This window comes from Meles meles, chromosome 16, assembly GCF_922984935.1.
Source record: "Meles meles chromosome 16, mMelMel3.1 paternal haplotype, whole genome shotgun sequence".
Classification (NCBI taxonomy): domain Eukaryota; kingdom Metazoa; phylum Chordata; class Mammalia; order Carnivora; family Mustelidae; genus Meles; species Meles meles.
In genome coordinates this window covers 69373923-69388939 of record NC_060081.1, presented here as the reverse complement: position 1 = coordinate 69388939, position 15017 = coordinate 69373923, and the positions used below count along the sequence as shown (strand labels likewise).

The 15017-nt window shown below is 49.5% G+C and overlaps 1 protein-coding gene across 1 annotated transcript in view; it reads right to left on the bottom strand.

Annotated features, from left to right (window-relative positions):
- EYA2 (EYA transcriptional coactivator and phosphatase 2) overlaps positions 1 to 15017 on the bottom strand; it is a 273594-nt gene that overhangs the window by 164223 nt on the left and 94354 nt on the right. The window contains exons 3-5 of the mRNA XM_045981144.1: positions 10420 to 10465; positions 6684 to 6826; positions 146 to 262 (exon numbers count right to left, since the gene is read on the bottom strand). Of these exons, the coding sequence (XP_045837100.1) occupies positions 146 to 262; positions 6684 to 6826; positions 10420 to 10465 (306 nt within the window). The remainder of the gene's footprint in view (positions 1 to 145; positions 263 to 6683; positions 6827 to 10419; positions 10466 to 15017) is intronic.

The following is a 15017-nucleotide window of genomic DNA, read 5'->3' as shown; positions in this document are numbered from 1 at the left end:
GTTCTGTCCACTGCTCTCCTTGAGATAGACTCTGGCACATAGTAGGTGCTCAAGAAATCTGGCCAGTAAATGAATGAATAACTGGCCACCTAACTTAGGCAGTGCCTTAGGGGTGGACAGGAAGGGGCTGCAGCGCCACACTGACCGTGCATCTGGTAGGTGTAGGGGCTCTGTCCAGTGGGTGGGGTGCTGAAGCTGGAGCCGTAGCTGAGGAATCCACTCTGGCTGGGGGAATGGTTCAAGCTGTCTTCTGTCTTGATGCCTTTAGAAGGAAGAAAAGAAGCACCAGGAACACATGATTAGGATGCTTCCTTGTCACCTACAGAAGAGCTACTGAGTCAAGACCAGCACACAATTTTATCAGCTTCTAAACCAGGAGCTGCAAACTAGTATCTTGTCAGGCAAAGTTAGCCTATAGATGTATTTTGCATGACCCTGCATATTTTTAAGGAAAATCTAAAATGAGTTCCTTTTGTTTAAAAATCAGGAGATTTCACCAAAAAATTTGGACTTATGGCTTCAGCTGAGCAACAAGAAGGTCTAGCTATACTGTGCCTCCATTCCCATGGGAAAACAGACCATCTGGGTAGGTTCCCCAGGGCACCATAAATACTGCACTGTCTCTGAGACATTAATGCTGGTTTTTAGGTGTTATTTTTTTGTTGCAGATATACTTATTTATTTACTTATTTATTTACATCCTAGGACATTGTCAAAAGTAGGGAAAGGCAGGTCAAGAGGGATTCATATTTTGCACAAAGAATCAGCTTCATTCTTCCTGCCTGGCTCTAAGGGTAAGGAGTTTTCAGACTCATACCTACAGAGTAGCACCATGTATGGTTAATATCCAGCAGGATTTGAAGGAATGTGTCAAATGAGTCATCCTTCCTTGGTAAAGATGTTGCCACTTAACACACTTTCCACTCTTACTGAGTGGGGAATCTGTTTCTCCAAAGGCCACAGTTAAAAATGTGCCCCTTTCCCAGCCAAAGTCGGACATGCTTCCCCAAAGCACAGGCACTCATTCTATGAGCAACAGGCTAGAGAAGGGACCATATTGAGAGAGGGGGCCTGACCTATTATCAGTAGCCCACACATTGTATCTTCATTGAAAATGTAATAAACTGTTTATCTTACAGGTATTAAATAGTGTCTTTAAAGAAAAAAAGACTTTATTTATTTATTTGACAGACAGAGATCACAAGTAGGCAGAGAGGCAGGCAGAGGGGCAGAAAGCCCGATGTGGGGCTCGATCCCAGGACCCTGGGATCACAACCCGAGCTGAAGGCAGAGGCTTCAACCTACTGAGCCACCCAGGCACCCCTAAATAGTGTCTTAATACTGTTTATATCTCTTTAAAGGACCTTTCTAGTTCTGGCGCCAATTTGGTAACTGTGGTTCCTTCCTTTTTCCCCATTCAGTCTTGTGAACAAAGACAACACTTTTAAGTCATGGGGGAGCAAAGGAAAGAAGGAGGAAAGTCCCTGCTTTCCAACCCCAGAAACTTCTGGAAGAAAAGCCTACCCTTGCATTTAGAGACAGCACTGAGGCTGGCCCATTATTCTCTCCTGAGCAACACAGGAAGATGTCAAAAGATTCTGTGCGATAGACATGGGGAAGTCGATTGTATGCTCAGGGTACTGAGCTCTTGAGTTTGGTTCCTGAGTTTCCAATGTCACCCACCATTCAATTCCAGAAGATCCACTTCCTGTTTGGGCAGCCTCCTGCTTCTTTGTTAAGAAATTCAGATGTACTCGGGTAGATCGACAAACACAATCACAATATTTTGCAGCTCCTCTTGTCAACAGGCAGAGTCTATGTTCACACTTCTAGAATCTCCCCTGGCCTTATGACTTGTTTTGACTGGTAGCAGAGGCTGAGTGATGGGAGTTTTGGAGACAAGGCGTCAAGCGGCTTTGAAATTTCTACCTCTGCTCTTCTGGAAACCTGAGACCAGCATGCGGTGAACAAGCATAGGATGAAAGCCCAGGTTAAGAAGCCCAGCCATGCCAGCTAACCTGCCAGCCAAATACAGCTGCATGAGGGAGACCAGGCGAGACCTGCAGAAAGCCTACCCAGTCAACCCAAAGAAACACCAGAAATAATATATCAGGGTGTTGTTTTAAGTAATTAAGTTTAGGGTGTAATAGATAAATGAGTTGTGGTATAGTTAAATAATGGATTATTACACAGCAGTGAAAATGTATGAACTATAGCAGCATGCATGAACAGGGATAAATTTCACAGATATGGGGGCGCCTGGGTGGCTCAGTGGGTTAAAGCCTCTGCTTTCAGCTCAGGTCATGATCCCAGGGTCCTGGGATTGAGCCCAACATCCGGCTCTCTGCTCCGTGGAGCAGAGAGCCTGCTTCCTCCTCTCTCTCCCTGCCCGCCTCTCTTGCCTACTTGTAATCTCTGTCTGTCAAAAAAATAAATGAAATCTTAAAAAAAAATTTCACAGACATAGGTTGGGTGGAAAAAGCAAGTAACAAAAGAATGGATACTAGGGGTATCTGGGTGGCTCAGTCGGTTAAGCGTCTGACTCTTGATTTCAGCTCAGCCATGATCTCAGGGTTGTGGGATCGAGCTCCATGTCAGGCTCTGTACTGGGCTGAGAATCCCAAGCATTCTCTCTCTCTCTCTCCCTCTGCCCTTCCTACCCACCACCCCCAGCTGGCTTGCACTCTCCCTTTCAAAAAAAGAATGAATACCAGAGGAAACAATATATAAAGTTGAAAAACATGCAAAATAATACTCCACATAAGCCCACGGCCAAATGTGACCTGTTACCCGTTTTTGTAAATAAAGTTTTATTGAAACAGACACATCATTCATTTATGTACTATGGCCGCTTCTGCACTACAGTGGAACAGTTGAGTGGTTGTGATAGACTGTGTATGACCTGCGAAACTACAAATATTTACTGTTAGGCTCTTCACAGAAAAATTTTGCTGACCTCTGTTTTACATAAAGAAATGCAGACGAATGATAAACATCAAATCCAGGAATGTGGGTATCTCTGAGTAGTAAAACAAACCTTTTGTTTTTTACTTCTTAAGTTGGATGGTCAGCTCATGGGCATTCGTGCTATTACTCTTTATGCTTTTACAGATGTCTTAAATGTTGCATAATAAACTGAGGAAAACCATATTGAATACCCCTCACCTCCTTCCCTCTAGTTTGCTCAAATGTGTTATTTCCTTGACGCTTTTTCAACAAAAGTAAATAATGCTATTTGCCAAGCAGCAATGAGAAGATTTTCCTAACAAGATTCAACAAGGTTTATCCAGACAATGAGCAAACACTGCTTGCTCAGGCACAGGCGCACGTGAAGGAAAATGGCTTTTCATCTTCCCTGTCATTATTCAGTGACTTGAACGTTCCAGGTGTGTGTGGCAGCTTGGGCCCTACAGCACTGACTGAGCATTTCCCCTGGGCCGGCCCTGTGAGCTAAGCCCTTCATGCAGATCAAGGGCTGACAAATTAGGGTCTGCGGACCAATTCTGACTCACTTCCTGTTTGTGTAAATAAAGTTTTATTGGAACACACACACACCCATTTGTTTACATATTGCCTGGCTGCTTTCACACTCCGGTAGTAGAGCTGAATAGCCTTACGGTCCTCAAAGCCAGAAGTAACCCTCAGGACCTTTGCAGAAAATGGTAGTTGACCTTTGATATAGATAATCTAATTTAATCTTCACAAAAACCCTGAGAAGGCCACACTTGGCGTCCCTCCCACTGCATGAATGAGGAGACAGAGGTGGTTTGCCCAGTGTGTTAGGACCAGCAAGGGGCAGAGGTGACGTGTGAGGCCAGGACACGTGCTCTTACCACCTGCCACGCTTTTTCTGGGAATAGGGCTACTTTTCTCCTTAACAACGAAAAATAATACGGCTTCATTTTCCCTGGCTCTCAGCCAGGTGGGGTAACTCAGCACAGGAGGGACAGAAAGTTGGAAACAGTGCCCACACCTGTTGGCAGAGGTCTGTCATTGGTAATCCCATAGGTAATCCCATAGGTAATCCCCCAGCATTAACAGGCAGTGGCTTGGGCAGCAGAGCTCAGTGGTTAAGAGCTTGGACTCCGGGGCCAGGCTGCTTGGGTTTAATGCCACCGACCAGCTGGACGACTCTGGGCAATTTATGTACCCTCTCTGGTAAGGACATAGAGCACTGAGGGCCTCAGGGTGGCAGCCTGCTGGTGACTGCTACCAATGCCTGGCCTGTTGCTCCCCCAGGACACATCACTCCCACGTCCAGAATTGCTCCTGTGTCTGCCTTGCCCCAGGCCTCCACCATTACCCTGTCCATCCACTTCCTCAGTCTCCACTAGCCTGCCTGCTCCCCTCTGCCTTCCCTCCGATCTAGGCTCCCTACAGTGGCCGACGTGATCTTGCAAAAACCCAGACTGTAGAATATAGCCCTCTGCTTATAAACCCATCAGTGAGTTCCCGGTTCACTTGGAAGAAAAATCCCAAATCCTCCGCAGGCCTCCAGGGCTCTGCCCACCTCTCCTACCTCATCTCCCACTGTGCTTTCGCTACTGGGCTTCTTGGACTCGCCAAATGCCTCCCCATCTCAGGGGCCTTCCCACGGGCGGTCCCCCTGCCTGGATGCCATCTCGGTTCTTAGCTGAATCAGCTCCTCGTCTAAAAGCCCTCCCTGATGTTGGATCCGAGATGAAGTCTTCCTTCTTCTGTTCTTTCTCATGACCTACTTCTCTTCCTCTCTCACACAATCATAGTTTGAAACACATAGAGATTTTTAAATCTTTAGGTTTTTTTTTTTTTTTTTCTCCCTTTAGGCTGGGGGTTGCAAACTCAAATGTCTTCAGGGGACCAGCAGATAATTCAAATGAGTCATGCGGGCTGGGTGGGGAGCATGACGAATTTAGGCTAATGGACTCAGCCCGACTCAGAGGCACCTATTCCCAACACAAAAACCGCGGGGGCAGTGCTGCCGGATCATCTCTCTTTTTAAAGACATCGGAAATAGAATTTTTTATGTTAGCATTTCACATTTTAAAATTCGCAATTCGTTTTTAAAATGTCAAGTGTATTTTATAGATTAAGAGAGCTACCCACATTGGCTTTCACTTTTCAGCCTCTGTTCCAGACTGTAAGCTCTGGGGAGGGCCCAGGTCTGCTTTGTTGACCTCTACTGGCTAGCACATGACCCAGCGTCATGAAGGAATGAATCAAAGAACACACGGAGAGCAGAGGTAGAGAGGGAGAAGAGGGCAGGAAAAAAAACCACAAGATTGGGTCTCTGCACTCAAGCCATACTATCTGGTTGGGAAGGTGACATGAGATATTAATGTTAACAGTTGAGGACACTGAGGACTAGGGAGATCAGAGGCAGTGGGCCTGGAAGCTAGGTGTCCTGCCAACCAATCCTACATTCTGTCTACTGGACATCTGTGGTTCCTACCTACCCCCTTTCCTCACATTCAGATCGGTTCTCTTTCTTGGGTGAGCTTGCCCTGACTCCTGGTTCCACGGGTGGACATGTAGCCCATTGTGGCCATCCAGAGCATTCTATCTTCTCTGCTCCAGTGTTTGGGTCAGTGATGGCTGTGGGAGTCCAGTCAGGGTAACCCTTGGAACGGTGCAGGAAGTCCCAGATGAGAGAAGCTCTCTTTTGGGGGGGAGTTACAACGTGGCACTGTTGAGGCTGTCTTCGGCACCTCCGTGGAAAGGCCTGTCTGAGACTGATGCTAACCTTCCACAGCGAAGCAGAGAAACTGATGCCTCATATTATCGCTTGAGTATGTGAATTTAGCGCTGCCTAAAGCTAGTACCCTTAGATTGTTGGGTTATGTTTGCAATAAACACCCTTATTTCCTTACGCTAATTAACACTGGGTTTTTCTCATTTGCCACCAAAAGAGTTTTTGGTTGATATATCAGTTATGATGGGAAGGACTAGTATGAGTAACGGCCAGAGCCTGTGTGATAGTTAATTGGATGTGTCACCCTCACGGGGCCCCAAGGTGCTCAGACATTTGTTCAAACATTATTCTGGGTGTATCTGTGTGAGAGTTCTCTGAAGGAGATTAACATTTGAATCTGTAGATGGAATAAAGCCGACTGCCCTCCCTAAGGTGGTGGGCCTCAGCTCATCAGTTGAAGACCTGAATAGAACAGAAGGCTGAGTAAGAGGGGACTCCTTTTGCCTGAGTGCTTGAGCTGGGACATGGGTCTTTTCCTGCCTTCAGACTGGAGCTGAAAATCCGGCCCGTCCTGGGTCTTGTCTTTCTCTGTCTTCCTGGCATCCATTGACTTTCCTTTGAGAGAACCATCTCTCCCTTAGATACAATCCACAGACTTCAGCCTCCTTATTTCTCATACTTTCACTTCCTCGCCCAGACTGAAGCATTGCCATGTGACCCAACTGGCCAACGAGGGCCCCTAGGGATTCTGGTGGGACTACTGGGAATTAAATTTCTATTTTCCCTAAGCCAGCTAGTGTTGAGTTTCTTAGTCTTGCAATCAAAAGAGGCCTTGAAATAGTTTGTTGAACTAGAACCACATTTAAATGTGTCTGTCCTTTCCCTCTATTTCCAATCCAAACCTAGGCTGGCGGCATCTGCCATTTTGCATTTAACTGAGGCAACAGGACGAAAGAAAGACCATGATATTGGGGACCACAGTGGGAAAGCCAGAGCTTGGTCAGGTACTCACTGTAAGAAGGGATTCCGTAGGCTTGTGCTGGGGGTGGGTAGGTGGTATAGGGGGCAGCCTGCTGGATCCCCGCACTGTACTGTGTTTGGCCGTAGGCTGCCATGGCCGTGGCGGGCTGGCTGGGCAGGACGTGTGGGCAAGGTCTGCAGGGAAAGAGACAAGATTAAATCTCCAATCCTAGCCCAGCATCCCTTCCCCCTTATTTTCCTTTGGGTATTGACTCTTTCCAGGGCAGAGACAACTTACGTGTTCATCAGATCCCATTTCATTTTCCTCTTCCTGGGCACCAGGAAGATTTTTTTTATTATAATTTTTAATTTTTTATTAACATATATTATTAGCCCCAAGGGTACAGGTCTGTGAATCGCCAGGTTTACACCCTTCACAGCACTCACCATAGCACATACTTTTCCCAAAGTCCAGAACCCCACCACCCGCTCCCTATCCACCAGGAAGATTTTATTTCTTGCCTGCCTTAAGTCAGATCCACCGTGGGACCGGATTCCTTCCCATAGAATGTATAAGCCTCTCCCAGTTCTGGCTAATAAAACCATCCCCTGCGATCCTCCTGTCCTCTCTCCTCTTTCGGCAGCAACTGTCAAGATTGAGGGGACAGAGTTCTAGTGTGGATTATCTCCCAGATCCTGCGTCAGCACATAGAGGACAGCTGCTCTGGGGAGTTTCTTCCAGTCCACACTGAACTTTCAGTGAGCCACAAACAAGCCTTTGTTGTGTGATGTCACTGCGTCTCTGTCCTATCTTATCTACCCTAACTTAGACACCTTCCCAGCTGATGCCCTGCTCTTAGCCACGGGGTGGGCTCATGATGGAAGAGCAGCCAATCACGTTCTGTCCTGGGAATTTATTTATTTATTTATTTTTAAAGATTTTATTTATTTATTTGACAGAGAGAGTGATCACAAGTAGGCAGAGGCAGGCAGAGAGAAAGGAGGAAGCAGGCTCCCTGCCGAGCAGAGAGCCCGATGCGGGGCTCGATCCCAGGACCCTGAGATCATGACCTGAGCCGAAGGCAGCGGCTTAATCCACTGAGCCACCTAGGCGCCCCTGTCCTGGGAATTTAAATCTTGGGCTGATTGGTTCATTCCAGCAGCTACACTCTGAAGACTCCGTCTTCATTCCTTCCTGTTGCTTGGATCCCAGAAGCTATCCTTTTCTTGGTTTTTCTCAAGGTCTGATTATTCTGCTCTCACTGACACTGCAAGCTACTCCGGATTTTCCAAGCAAGTCCTTTTGGGCGGACATCAGCTGGAGCCTACATTCTGTTACATGCAACCCAAGAACACAGTTGGATTCTGCTCTCCCTGGTGAATGACAGGTTCCACGAAGGCCTAGGATTTAAAGGGCCGCTTCCTAAGATATCTGTAATGTAATGAGCGCTTCCCATCACTGTGTTTTTACCACGGGCTCGAATCGTGTCCCGTAGGCCTGACACATGCAGTGTAGCTCACTGGACGCTCACATCAACTCCCTGGAGTGGGGACTCTTGTAACTCCCATTTTCGAGAAGCTGAGAGACCTGGAGTCACAGCTAGAAAGTGGGGGAATCTAGAATTTAAACTTGGGCTCTGATTCCAGTGTCCCCACTTGTAACTGTGCTCCTTCTCTCTGATAGGACTGAGACTGACCCAGCCCTATAGGCAGCAATGTCAACTCAAGGTGGGTTGTTCTAGAAGGAAGGGGACAAGATGGTGGCCCAGGAGCCAGAGGCGGTCCTTGGATCCATGGATATAATTTCTTTGGCTAGTGCAGTTGATTTTCTTGAAATTTGAATTCATCACTATTATTTTCAAACCATGAGGTTTTTCTCTTCCTCTCTCTCTCTCCCACACACACCCCCCTACAAAGCAGAGGCTTCAGCAAGCCTAGGTTTGCACTCCTGCGTGACATTATCAATTGATCCGAGCAGCGGCCACTTCTCTATCACATTCATCTGCAACATCCCCTCCAGGGTCTTCCTCCTTTAGTGTTAAAAACAGCTAAAAATTGTTGTACCTATTATGTGCCAGGCACTGTCCTAATTCCTTGTGTGTATTGGCTCATTTAAATCTCATAACAACAATGACAACCCCTGCAGGTAGTTACTGTTCCTATTCCCATTTTACAGATAAGGAAACCAAGGCTGAGAGAGACTAAGGGCGGTACTAAGTATGCGCGGCCGATGCACCACTCCACGTGGCCACTCTCTCCCGTGAGCTCCCACACCTGCTGCAAGGGCTGTCTGCACCCGACCTCCTGTATCTAGCTCATCTCTGCACCGGCTTCCGTTCTGGTTACATCTCTTTGCGTAAAACCTGTTCATTTCCGGACTTCCTCCTCCATAAGAAGCCTCGTGGCGGGTATGAGATGGGTACAAAGCGGTTACAGAATTACAAAAAGATGTTCTCCTGCCCTTCTTTCTTTCGGACTACTACTGTGATAGACGGTGGCGGGGGGCGGGGGGGGAGGTTGTTCCAAAGTGCGTGACTTTAACTCAGAGATCCCAGACCCGGTCCTCGAGGGTTTTGTCCACCAGTGTTCCCACTCTGTGCAGTGCCCCAGGATGCGTCCCGAGGGTCGGGACTTAGTGCTCAGCACAGAACCTTATGTGACCCTGCTCCCAATTTACACCTGTCCCCGGAACTAGAAGGTGGCAACTCCCAGCCATCGACTCCAGCTTCCCATCAGCAGCCGTTTCCCCCCTGCAGATTAAACTGGGCGGGGCTATAGTGAAAACCTAGAGAAAGAGGAGCAGAACCCCGAGGCCTTGAAGAAAAGTTTAGGTACATCTGACAGACCTCCGTTGCTAAGCACCTTCAAAACATCTGCAGGGAACGGAAGGCTGAGGAAGGTGCTCCTTCTAAGCAGCTTTTCCGGTGTTGTCAAGGGAGGCGCACGTCCGCATCGGGAGGAGCTGACCCTCTAGACCGGGGGCACCTTGGCCACCTGGCCGGGAGCACTGCAGGCTTCCCACGCTGCGGGCTGCAGGCTGGCAGCTCCCCGAGGCCTCTCAGGGAGCCGTGGCCGTCACGGAGCTGGCTCTGCCCTATGCGCCGCTGGTGGGGAGCACTGATGCTGCCCGCCCATGGGAGGGGGTCTCTGCTTTACTGGCCTGCCTCCTCCCTTGGATGGGCAACTCCCCGAGGGCAGGGGCCCCGCCTCACCCATCTCCAGGACTGGCATCCCCTGTGGAATGTGGCCTGACAGAGGGCTGGGGTGGGTGTTGGGGCTGAAGAGAGGATGAAAGAGGGAAGAGGAAAGGGGTTAGGTGAGAGGGGGGCAGAGAGAGCAGGACAGGGAGGGAAGGGGGAGATGAGTGAATAAGGGAGGGGGAAGGAAGGAGGAAGGAATAGAGGGAGGGAGGAGGGGACAAAGGGAGGGTGGGAAGAACTGAGAAGGAGTCTGCCCAGGAAAGGAGCGGAAGGGGAGGGAAAGAGAAGGAAAGATGAACAAAAAGAACAAAGAGAAGAAGAGAAAAAAACAGCCAACACTCAATACTCTGCTCCAGGCTTCATTCTAAGCCCTTTTTGACATATTCTGGCCCATTTCATGGGGCAGGCATCATGATGGTTCCCCTTTTAAGGATGGGGAGACTGAGGCCCGTGGAGTCACATGCTCAAGGTGGCTCCGCTGGGAAGTGCTGGCGCTGGGATTTCTCTCCGGGGACTCTGGCCCCAGAGCCTTTGCCCGGCAAGGGGGAGAAAGCGAGGGAGGAAGAGGAGCTGGGCCAGGGCGCTCACCTTGTGAAGAGCTGAGGCACACTCGGGGATGCTGATGTGGTGATGCCTGGAGAGGAAAGAAAAATTGGAAGGGCTTTAGCTGTCAGAGTGACGACCCACAGAAGCTGTGACTTTAGACGCTGACCTGAGAGGGAAGAAACTCAGAGAATTTACTGCCAGGGACTTTCTCAACCACAAAAACTCATCCAAGGCACATTTGAGCATTCTCCTTCCTGAATACCCTTTTTGGGTGACAGCTGTCTCCAGGCACTAACGGAAGGACCCCATGTGAAGGGTCTAGAGCATCTTGAAACATCAGAGGAGAACACTCTCCCTTACGTCTTGCAGGGATGGGGACACTGAGGCCAAAGGCACAGAAAGAACATGCTGGAGCAAGGTCACATAATTAGAGAGCTGACGCAGGTTTCCTGACGCCCAGTCGGGTGCCATTTCCACTCTTCTCGGTAGAGAGCTGCTCCCTTCCCTGCCTCAAAGGCAACCCCAAGAAACTGAGAATAGCAGACATCAGCTGGTTTTGATTAGCCACCATCCATTTCCCTTCTTCTGATGACATCACCTTGATGTTCTTCTTCTCCCACCCTAGTTTCGGTCCATGGGGTTCAGGGGGCTGGCCCCAGCACTCAGGGGAAGGCACATCTTGGCTCAGCTCCTAGGCTCCAGCTAGGGTGTGGAGCAGGAAGACAGAAGGGGCCCGGGCTCCTCATTCTAGTGTATCCCTGGGCACAATGCATGCGACTGTCAGTGGAGACAATAATGTAAGGGGGGATGAACAGGTGGTGGAATTAAGCTGGGAGGGAGATTTTTGAGAGTCTAATTTTACAAATGGACAGTCCACTGGGGCCTGTGCTCTGTCATCTTTAACAGTGCAGCTCGATGTCCTCACAGGGAAGCCCTGGCAAATACCAGAGAACACATCTTCTGATTGTATCAGCCTGCTGACTCATGCTCCCTTGTGTGCAGGGCAGTGCCTATGTCCTGGGGTACGTGGCTGGGGTGTCCCTGTGCCTCTTGAGAAATGCTCCAAGGTCTCCAGAGCTCTGAGCCTCGCTAGCCCCGGAGCTGGAGGCTCAGAACAGCAACTTGCAATTCCAACTCTATGACTCAGGAGCAATGAGACTTCAGGCAGCTTGCCTCGAGTCTCTGGACCTCAGTGTTCCCTCCTGTGAAATGGGGAAAAGCTGATCCCACGAGGATGCATGTGGCTTAAATGCGGAGGTGATGACGATGTCAGTCACTTACCCAGTGTCTATTCTGTGCCAAGCTCTCTTCTAAGTCTGTTACCTGGACTAGTTATTATTAATCCTCATAATCACCCCACGAAGGGGGGCTTCTATCCATACCTCCATGTTACAGATGAAGAGCACAGAGAGTTTAACTAACTCACCCAAGGCCATGGAGGTCAGAAGGGGCAGATCTGTGATCTGAACTGAAGTGGTCTGGCCCCGGGGCACTGTAGCCCACTCTGGCTCTCATCATAAGGACAGTGACCAGTGTCCACGCAGGAGCTCGCTTCGTGCCAGGCCATGCACTAACTGCTCACTCAGTCCCCGCAATAATACTATAAGGTAGGTGACGTCACTGTCCCCGCTGTACAGATGAAGCAACAGGGGAAGACTAAGGACCCTGCTCAGGCCACACAGCCTGAGGGCACTGGAACTGGGACTTGAATCCCAGGGCCATGTGAGTCCCAGGTCCATTCCCTGAACTGCCGCCCTGGTTGAGTCAAATTCTCTTGGGGTCCCAGACCTCCGGGGTCAAGGGCAGGAGTCCTGAAGCCCATTCAGGGACTAACAGCTAGAGCCAAACAATAAAATCAAATAGACAACAGCAGCATGTATTGCCTAGAGTAAGAAGGGTTCAGGTGAGACTTTTGTTCCGGTTACAGACATGAGAACGTGCTGTGGGGTGTGTGTGTGTGTGTGTGTGTGGGCACAGGCGTGTGCATGTGTGTGTGCTGAGTGGCGTGCAGAAATACATTTCTTGAGGCGCCTGGGTGGCTTAGTGGGTTAAAGCCTCTGCCTTCGGCTCGAGTCATGATCTCAGGGTCCTGGGATCGAGCCCCACATTGGGCTTTCTGCTCGACAGGGAGCCTGCTTCCCCCTCTCTCTCTGCGTGCCTCTCTGCCTACTTGTGATCTCTGTCTGTCAAATAAATAAATAAAATCTTAAAAAAAATATATTTCTTACTATGTGTCGAGAACAGCCATGGTCTAATGTCAAGGAAAGTGCTGTAGGTGCTCCCTCAATGCTCCTGTCCCTAGTTGGGGTGCGCTGCCCCAGGCAGGACCTCCAGCACCCGTCCTCATCCTCCCCCAGGACTAGAGAATGAACTGCCTCATTCGGAAGCAGCCACAATGTCATTATTGGCAAAAGCCCATGATCTCAATGCATTTGATAATGCATAAGTTACTGAATTAAACATTTTGAATATGTTTTCTTAAATAAATATGTAAATATTCATAAAAATCGCATCTTATGGAAACATTCCTATGGGCTCGGATGAACTCGGCGTTCTGTTAAATTTGAAGCATCTTTTGCCCCAGTCTCTACGCTGTGATTTGCATGTTTGCCTCACTCCAGCTTCCCCTGCTCTGAATTGCTGAGCAACCTGGCTTCCCCACGTGGGCAGGTCTCCCTCTCCTGCTGTGCAAACCTACAATCCGCTCCCCTTCCTGCCCCAGCACACCCCCAGATGACCGTGCAAGTGAGAAAGGGGTATTCAGTGAAAGATGTGCCTTCTACAGGCTGTGAGACTTTTGAAAAACACAGGCTTTTATCTTTTGTGGGTGGGTATCATATTGAACTTTTCATCCCAAGAGACCTGGGGAGGGAAACCTAGAAAATGAGTACATTACATATGGAACGACCCCCTTCCTCCTTCCCTACCTGCCACCCTTCCCTTCTGCCTTTTACTCCAGGTAGCAATGCTGTACACCTCATTGGAAATCCTGATGGCTTGTGACAAGGTGGGGCTTTCAAGCTCCTTCCTTCTTGTGGTGGGACTATGTCAAGGATGGGGATGCTCAGTGCTTTTGGCGCGGAGCAGAGACAGGGACTTGCCAGGAGCCGAGAGCTTCTCTTTCTGTCTGGTGCTGCTGCTGTAGTCCAAGGCTATGTCCTTGGAGGTCATGAGGACCAGGAGGCCTGCCTGCAGTTGTCATCATCTGCATACTAGGAAGTGGGCCTGATGGGACGATCCTGTGGGCAGTGCCAGCCCCAGCACGACATCGCTCTTCAAGTCGTAGGTGACAACCTAGACCTCAGTACAGCCCAGGACGGCTCTCGGTGATCCCCCCCAGAGGCCCGCTTCACTACTTTCTGAATGCTACTGTACCTGGCAGCTTTGTCTGGATGGTCGTCAGAGCCAGAGAGACTCACTGAGGGTGGAGACGCGGGAGGCCAGGCCCCTGAGCTCTCCGTGCAGCGGAGGAACAATCCCACCCCCAGCCGTGCGAGCGCCGCTGCTGCGTGCAGGCACGACGCTCTGGCCAGCTGCACGACCACGGTACCACAGCTTGCCAGAGGGGCAGGCAGTAGGTGGACTGTGGTCATGAGTCCCTGTGTGATGCCAGAGTGTTACAGGTCTGGCAGTAGGAGTAGTGGAGCCCAATCTAGGGGGAGGTCATACTCCTCATGGTTACCCCAACACCACCATGGGGCCACCGGCACAAGGGGCAGGTGACCCTCAGACTGCACTCATCAAGTGAGCCCCCAGCATCTTCAGGGTACTGGAAACATTATATTCAGAAGCTGCAGCCCCCAACATTCCTACTGGTGGGGTCTAGAGCCTGGACTTGCACTGACCACAGCTTCTTGTTCTCAACCTTGTTAGTGCCACTGAACTTGCCATGATGGAGGAGGCTAAGGTCAACGGGGCATCAACCATATCCATGTTGCCAGAGGGGAAACCAGCCCTAGTGACCTGACCCCAGGTAGCCAATCTCCAAGTCTCACCACGTGTCTTGGGGGATGTGGTTGACACATAAAACGGGACAGCTAGCGCTCAAGGGGGGAGGGAGACAGAGCCTCCTCCATTTAATTCTGAGTTTAAAACTCTTAAGTCTCCTCTTCCTCCCCAGCTTCCCATGGGTAAAGGGAAAAGGATTAGCTAAACAGATGGCCACAGCCTATGGAATGAGCCCATTCATTCATTCTTTCATTCACTTATTTGTTGCCTACCTGCATCAGGCATGTGCTAGGAACTGGTATAACAATGAGCTAAAGCAGTCCAGAACTGCCTAAGTGGGGAAGATAGACGGCAAACAAAGGATTATGCAAATAAGTGCTTAATGATAATGAGAACAAGTGCAAAGGAAGAAAGTGGATGGTACAGAGCAGTGCACCTGGTGCCTTATCCTGCACAGAACTCCCTGGGATCCTTGTGAAAATGCAGATTCCCAGCCTGCAGGCCAAGAAAGATCCCAGGTAAAAACATTACAGAGGTTCCTCAAAAAATTAAAGCTAGAACTACCCTATGACCCAGCAATTGCACTAGTAGGTATTTATCCAAAGGATGCAAACGTAGTGATCCGAAGGGGCACGTGCACCCCAATGTTTATAGCCACAATGTCCACAATAGCCAAACTATGGAAAGAGCCG